The sequence below is a fragment of the Oreochromis niloticus genome, linkage group LG23 (assembly GCF_001858045.2).
Source record: "Oreochromis niloticus isolate F11D_XX linkage group LG23, O_niloticus_UMD_NMBU, whole genome shotgun sequence".
Lineage (NCBI taxonomy): Eukaryota > Metazoa > Chordata > Actinopteri > Cichliformes > Cichlidae > Oreochromis > Oreochromis niloticus.
Window position 1 is genome coordinate 43,450,246 of NC_031986.2, and position 7,608 is coordinate 43,457,853.

Here is a 7,608-nt window from a genome sequence, read left to right on the forward strand (position 1 = left end):
ATAATGCGAGACAGTTTTCTAACCACAAGCTCTTAAAAGTCAAACTCTGAAGATGCAGTGCTCTAACCTGTCGTAAACAGACGAGCAACACTTCAGTTTTATCTATATTCGCTCATTTCTTTCTTCCATGTATGCAATTAAAAGTTTCAGGTGTTTTTGTGTTATCAACACATGTTGCCTGTGTGTAAGTTCATCATTTGACATACAGATATAGTTGTATTTTAATAATGTTTGCTTTCATCAATAAATTGTTTTTTTCTATTTCCTAATTTCTAAATCTGCCGAGACTTGAACGCAGCACGGCCTCAGCTCTCGTGTGTAAAAGCTTACAAAGACTCCTCTCCCAGGTTTGTGAAATTAGACATTTATTCTCAAAAGAGACGACACATACAATAAATTAAATTGCAACACTGCTATTCAGTTCATCTTCATGTGGAGTGGACTTTTGTGGGGCTGGTGGCTTTCACTAAGAGTAGCACAATCAGACTTTGTCACCAACAAACAGACAACAAACAAATATAAATATATAATGTCGTGTGTGCCGTGCACCGAAGCGTTGCCATTTCCATCATACATCAGTACATTTAGGGCTGTAAATGATAGTGATCCAGAATTTGCTTAACAAACAATATTACGGGCAGATTTTATGGTTCACAAAAACTTTAAATTATATTTACCACACGTAGCAGAATACTGCTGCTAATAATGGAAAAACACTGGTAAGGTGTGTGTGAGTGTAAGAGAGAGAGGGCAGCTCAGGCGTTAGACACAGGCAGCGAGGTCATGGCGTGGGCTGGCAGCAGCGGTTGAAACAAGGATGGAGGCGAGTGTACTGCAGGCACAAACAGAGAGCAGAGTGAGAATATTGATCCAGGTCAATTTTCCACAAATCGTATTCAAATATGTAACAGTCACAATAGACAACAGCACAGTTATATATTTGCATTGTGATTTGATTGGATGTTTCCTCGTTGCGCTCCTGACAGGGTCAAATATTACATCTCCAGAAGGTTTAGAGCAGCTGCTCCCTGATTTTCTCCGAGGACATCCCAGCGGACGCACGTTTGCTTTGTCACAGATTTTATGCCAAATGCCCTTCCAGATGCCCCCCCACACACACACACACACCCCTCCCTGGCTGGGTTTGTGTCTCCTCCTAGTATCAAACAGGGAGGGTGAAATGCTACACCAAAAGAAGCACAAAAAGAATGGCAACAACAACAAAAAAACATCATAAGGTTGATTATCTGCTATCTGACGACAAAACTTCCCTATCTCATCATGTGCAGCGTGGCTGCCACATCAGTTTTTATTACCTGCGTCATTTCATCATTCGTCATCTACCACTCCTCTAACTTTGAAAGGGATTTTTTTTTCACGTTATTTTACTGAGACAAAATATCAAACAGGATAAAGTTTTTCTTTCTTCGTCTGGATTTATTCTAGTCGTTTCTACTGTTTGTCTGTTTGTCTGGGTCAAAGTGAAGCAGGAGATGGAATAAAATGCTGGTTGTAATATTTAAAGTTCCTGGATTTAAAGTCATCTTTATTTCAGAATTATTGTGTTTGGAATTTAAGATATTTGTCCATTTACCCTAAATGCATGCATATGTTCAATGGGGGCAATTAAAATAAAATAAATATATATTGTTTAGAAATAAAAGAATAAAAAAATCTATTTAATTTAATTACAGTCATGGAAATGTATAAAAAGTCTTGTGCTCACTGTCTATGAAGGAGTGTAGTGCTGAGAGCATCGACCCCTCTGGACCTCCGTAGGCGGTGTATTGGAGCTCCTCAGGGGTCGGGGTGGGCTGGGACAGGTGGCTGGGCTGCAGTGAGGTCATGGGGGTGCTGGAGGTGTGGTTGGGGCTCACGTGCTTCTTGTGGCGTGCTCGACAGTTCTGGAACCAGACCTGAGTTAACGGGACAAGCGCCTTTAGCAGGACTGCATTTGAAGGCCAAAATAGAAGCGTGTCGCTGTTTTAGCTCATGAACTCCATCAGCCAAAACAAATATCATTTTTTTACAGAGTTACAGTCAAGGAGTCATCTTTTGTCCTGTGAGTAAAACCTCTGTCACTGTCTTGTAGTTTTTGGACAGTCAGCAACAGTCAGAACAGTTAAAGGTGTCTTATCTAAAAAAGGGTCAAACTAGAAGCTGCATTTCAAATCTGCTTAAAGTATCTCAGCATTTTTTTCTTTACTTGTACTCAGATTCCAGCTTACAGGTTGAACTGTTTGGTCATTTAGGAGTTTGTTTGGGAACATACGTCGTCTGGATAGTGCAGTAATTACACACAATACATTATACACACCACTTGATATACATGAAATCCAGCTTTGGCCATAACAACAAATGTCATAACAGATGATATATCCATCATCCGCTTTGTCTTCATGCACCGATCTTTACTGACCTGAATGACTCTTCGACTGAGGCCTGTCTGCTCTGCTAGTTTCTGCAGTGTTTGGGCGTCTGGGTTGTTGTCCTGAGCAAACTGAGCCTGCATCACCTGCATGTGCACAAAGTAACAAAATAACACAAAGGTTTACTGTGTGGTCCCGTGGGAAGGAAATCCATGATTCATCTGAACATGAGTAACTGTGAGGAGATCTGAGAGTTGCCTTTTAAAGTCTGCCAAAGAGGGTTTAATTCACACAGACAGATCATTCTAATCAAATCGTGGAAAATATAAGCATTTGGGGATATTCTGCACAAGTCTAAATGATTTATTTATTACATTTTAATTCAATAACAAAACTACAATGGGAATTGCTGAAATAATGTGCATTATAAATATTATTATTGCTAAGAGAGGACAAACTGCACATGGTCCAATTTAAAAAACAGATTTCTGACTTAATTTTTTTCTTCTCTGTCCTCCGTGTCATTGGGACTAAATGTATTAAATATCTTGTATCATGTCATCTCTGACGGTCAGACACAATGACGCATCTTATCCACCTGTGAAAATAATATCAGGGCATTTTTTCCTCTTGAATCCTTTGAGTTTTTATTTTTATTTTTTGACACATATAAGTGAATTTCCTCAATTAAAAAAAAAAGTATATGTACTATGTAAAAAAAAAAAGGAAAAAGAATTACAAAAAAAACAATTTAAGGGCCAGAAATAGAATAATTCAGCGTTTGTTTGTTTTCTTTTTTCTTTTTTTTATACATTAATTCATTTTTTTTTTTACCTAAACACAATCTACTTGTCTTTGCTTGTTTTTTCTGTGCATTCTTATGTGATGAATGAAGAAGAGGATGAGGAGGAGTTGAACCTGCAGCTGGTCAGCAGTGAAGCTGGTCCGAGCTCTCTTGGAGGGTTTGGGCTGGTTGATCTCCTGTTCGGTGGGCACAGCTCCTTCCATGTTAACGCTGTTTCCTGCAGCAAAATATATTAATATGTTAAAATGAGACATAATACCGTTTCTGGGGGCTTCGTTGATGATTCATAAATGTCAAACCGATATTTAAAAAACAGAGAGAGAGCAAATTATTCTCGGTCATTTTGGTGGGGTGAGACTTCGGCCTCACCTTTTTCCACCGCCCGCTTGAGGTTGTCCAACATGCAGTCGTAGTGAACCCTGCAAAGCACTTTTCCCTCCACCAGGGCGAACTCCTCCCCGGTGGACAGCTGCCTCTTGCAGGAGAAGCAGGCGAAGCAGGCCAGATGATAGACGTTGCCCTTCGCCCGGCGGACCCAGTCTGTGGAGTGGATGTTCCGTCCGCAGCACGCGCACCAAGTGCCGTATCTCCTGCAGGTGAAGGTCAAAGGAGACAGCCTGATGGTATTTAAAGGCTAATAACAGTTTAAATTCCTATAATTATTCCTGCTATTTATGCGCGTAGTTGCACAAAATAATCATCCCACAATTTAGTCTAAACAACAACAGGAACGGTGAAAAACCCCACCTGACCTCGATATAGGCCCCGGTACATGAAATAAAAGATGGACCTTCGCCCTGGACCTGGCACACAATTTGCTCCAATTATCCAAACTTACGGGGAAAAAAATCCTCTAAGTCGTTTTATTTATTTTTATTTATGTCACTATGAAGTTCGTCGTCTCACAGAAATTAATGTAAGAAATAATAATGCATTTATTGGTCATTTATTAATTTGATATACATGATATTTGAATAAAATCAGAAACAAATCTCAGGTCCGACTGCATTGTATATTATTATTATTGTTACAATGAAAGTACGGTAATAAAAGCTTAATAAAACAGGACTCAGTGTTTGATATATCTAATTTCTCAAATGCATTACTTGTAGTATTTTTTTTTTTTTTTTACAGATCGGATTTCATGGGTATTTCCTTTAACGAAAACAGACCCAAACTTATGTTATCGTTTAATCTGCGCTGATAAGCATCTTTAGCAGGGCGATACACTCACCGAAAGTAATCCAGTTTGCAGAAAACCTCTTTTTCTTTGATGTAGCAACTTGTGTGGCTGCCAAGTGAAGTCTGACACACGCTGCAGGAGAGACAGCGCACATGCCAGCACAAGTCGTTAACCTAAAGCAAAAATATGATGATTTGGCAAAAGTCACTCGGTGAATTAAAGAAGAAAGGGGGGGGAAAGAAAAGCAGTTTAGAGCCAAACAGGAGCGGGGAGAAAGAAAACGTCTGCCAGTGTTAAATACGCAGGAAAAACAATGCATGCAAAATAAATACATAAATAAAATAACATAAAAATACAAAATGACAGGATTTACCTTTAATAGATATTTATCAACTATTTCCTCGTTGCAGCTCGCACACACAGTTCTGCCCAGCAGAGGCGCAGAGGACATCGCCTGCAGGGACGACGCTTCTTCATCCAAAACTTCCACCGGTGCGCCCTGAGGAGATCAGACCTGCGGTTAGAAAATTACGCACAGGAACGCATCCACTCCTAACCTGCAGTACAGCATGAGCTGGTACGCACTGTCACCACCAATAAGCAACGTGATTGATAGACTGAAAAACAACCACAAGAAACTGTCTCTTAAAAATTTACCATTTTTCCCGAATTTATGTATTTATTTGTTTTAACTGTTAAATCTCGGTCCAGTCACACCTATCCTTGTCTCCTGGGCAGCTGCTGAGTTGGCAATTAAAGTAAAAGGAAAAAAACATAAAGAAAAACACTGAAAGCAAAGCTAAGAAGCTCAAAATAGCTAAATCACACTACAGAATAAAAAAGGTAAAGCCATAAGGGTCACAGTTTGACCAACGCGAGCACAAAAAGCTTTAAAGTCCAAATCCAAAAAGAAAAAGTCAAAAAGATAGAAAAGTCTGAATAAAGAATAAAGTGTCTTGCGTTTTTATTCCTTTTAGATGCCAATTAGTGACAAATCCATGAGAAATACATGTCATCTTTCACTAAAAGTTGTCATTTTGTCTGTCCACAGACACAAAAAACCAAAATATAATAAATAAAACAACTTTAAAAAAAAAACGTGCTTGTTTTTGAGAATAAACCAAATTCTGGCTGCACCGTTTCCCTTCCGCCTACCATTATGTCTCTCCTGTCTTCAGTGCATTTGCCCAGCAGCTCTTCGTCTCCTTTGCAATCTTCACACATGACGAGAAGCTACGGCGAGAAGAGGATGCTGGTTTGTCAGACTGTCGCAGCTGCCTTAAATGCCCCCTGCTCCTTCCCATAAATATCATGCCTTTCACTTTTCACCATGACAACGCCGGCGATTAAACCAAAATGACATTTAAAAAAGAGAAGGATAGTCATTACTTACAAAAACAGACAACACTTGAACTAATACTCATCCCGTGTCCATTATGTTCTTGAGCTCTGAATTTGTGATTCAGCCGCTGCTCGCGGGCGCGCGTGCGCGAGCTGCGGTTAAACCAACCAACACGCCAATTTCACGCGTCAATCAGAAAAGCAGCGCGAGGTCTGAAGGAAAAGGGGGATTGATTTATTTAATAACAGCAATTAAAAAGGCTAAGTTCGCCACAAACGTCTACCCGGGCAACCAAAAGGTGAAGAGGTCTCATTAACTACTTGAGTTTTAATTGCAGAATTCAGGGAGGGCTAATTTTCTTTGACATTTCTTCAAATTGTAAAAATACTGAGCCGCAGCGTGTGGAAGGCCGGCTTTAATGACAGACCGAAGCCCACTCTGATTTAATTGGCAAAGCAATTTCGACTAATATTTAATCTCTGATACTGACTCACGGCTCAACCTGCTGATCGCGAGTGTACAAGCTACACGCCCGCCCTTCACTCACCTCGTCGTTGGACACCAGAGATCCGTTTTCATTCTCCTTACCAATGCGACACTCTACTTTTACCTCACTTTTCCAGCGCATGTCTGCGTCCAGCCTTTCAAAGCGAAGAAAATAAAAAATAAAAAAATCTAACCGCTATCCTTTCCTTCTCCTCCAGGATTCCTGCGCTTGTGTCAGTCAGTCTGTCCCGAGCTGTTTCCAGAGGGCGTTTCATAACTCCTACTCTCTCCTCGGTGTTGGTCGCGCCTCCCCTTTCGAAATAAGCTTTTGCGGTTTGAATGCAACTTTTGAGAGGGGCAAAAGTCTGGCACTGTGAGATTGTTATAAATATTTTCAAATGAGCGCTTGATTGAAAAAATCAGCATGTTTAAGTTTTACTTCATGATTTATTTGAATGATATGCAAGTGGTTCAAAAAACTAAAAAGTTTGAGTGTTTAAGTATTGCATATAGTTCACAACTTTTTTTGACAGCAGGTTGTACTTCCACTCCTTCAGAAAGGCCCCGCTTGCTCCTAAAAATAAAACAGGTGTAATTATGAGGCAAATTATAATAAAATGGTAGAATTTACATAAGCTACAAGAAAGTGAAAAGCAAGTGGATGGAAAGATGCTCGATAAACAAAATAAATTGTTTAATTTTTTTTAAAGGCCTTAAGGAAGGACTTAAAGGTAAATTCAGACCACAAATCCTGTGGATGCACGCTTTACAAACATGTTTTTACAGTGGATTTAAGACAAGTAATCTGATCTCCTCCAGCCGTGAATATAAAGACCTTCAAATCAGCTAGCTGCAACATGCAACACTGAGGTGCAGTAGCAATTATAATAAACTAAATGGAGATCCAGCAATATAAACTATATACTATTTACTAATGTTCATAGAAATAAACATGGGAAAGATGTAATTCCTACATAGAAGGTACAAGTGGGTGAATTTTACTGCTAATAAGACTCAATCAGTCTCTTTATTTTCTAATCTTTACAATAGTATTATATTATATTATCGTGTGTGAATATTTAATCTGCCACAGGTAATTACTTCTTGAGCTTTGTACCATCTGAGCAGAAAGCCAAAAACACTCCAGTCTCATAGTTTGCTCTCAGTGAATGTTCCTGTTAGTTTACAGTTTGAGAACTGAAGTCGTTTATCGGAACATTAATTAGAGATCATAAGAAATAAAATCATTCCTTTTAGAGGATTTTTTAAAATAACTGTTACTGCAGTATTAAGTATCTCACTATATCCTGTATGGAGGTCTTGAAACTGTATTATTTTCCTTTTTTTTTTTTTAATGCCTACCATCTTCTCTTCTTCTTTATTTTCATGCAGAACTCTCACAGATTACTAAAGAACGTGCACC

At 39.2% G+C, this 7,608-nt stretch overlaps 1 protein-coding gene across 4 annotated transcripts; it reads right to left on the reverse strand.

Moving 5' to 3' along the window:
• Window positions 1–343: 343 nt before the first annotated feature.
• LOC100710211 (LIM/homeobox protein Lhx8) lies at window positions 344–6,454 on the reverse strand. Of its 4 annotated transcripts, none has more exons than XM_003440007.5 (9): window positions 6,247–6,454; window positions 5,513–5,590; window positions 4,731–4,856; window positions 4,409–4,530; window positions 3,544–3,764; window positions 3,288–3,391; window positions 2,420–2,515; window positions 1,727–1,916; window positions 344–832 (listed from the first exon to the last, which is right to left on the reverse strand). In XM_003440007.5, exons 1-9 carry the CDS (start codon window positions 6,325–6,327, stop codon window positions 756–758), a joined length of 1,095 nt encoding a protein of 364 aa, XP_003440055.2. In that variant the 5' UTR covers window positions 6,328–6,454; the 3' UTR covers window positions 344–755. The 4 variants fall into 4 exon arrangements, with proteins under 4 accessions (XP_003440055.2, XP_019207558.1, XP_019207559.1 ...); XM_019352013.2 differs by having other exon boundaries at window positions 5,751–6,370; XM_019352014.2 differs by having other exon boundaries at window positions 5,513–5,678; window positions 6,247–6,340.
• Window positions 6,455–7,608: the final 1,154 nt, after the last annotated feature.

Excerpts from the sequence above, each read along its gene's own strand:
- LOC100710211 (XM_003440007.5), bottom strand. The coding sequence starts at position 6,327 with ATGCGCTGGAAAAGTGAGGTAAAAGTAGAGTGTCGCATTGGTAAGGAG. Across the intron at positions 4,531-4,730 it reads TTGATAAATATCTATTAAAG|GTTAACGACTTGTGCTGGCA; the intron begins GTAAATCCTGTC and ends TTTTTGCTTTAG. Across the intron at positions 1,917-2,419 it reads TCAGTCGAAGAGTCATTCAG|GTCTGGTTCCAGAACTGTCG; the intron begins GTCAGTAAAGAT and ends CCGTTAACTCAG.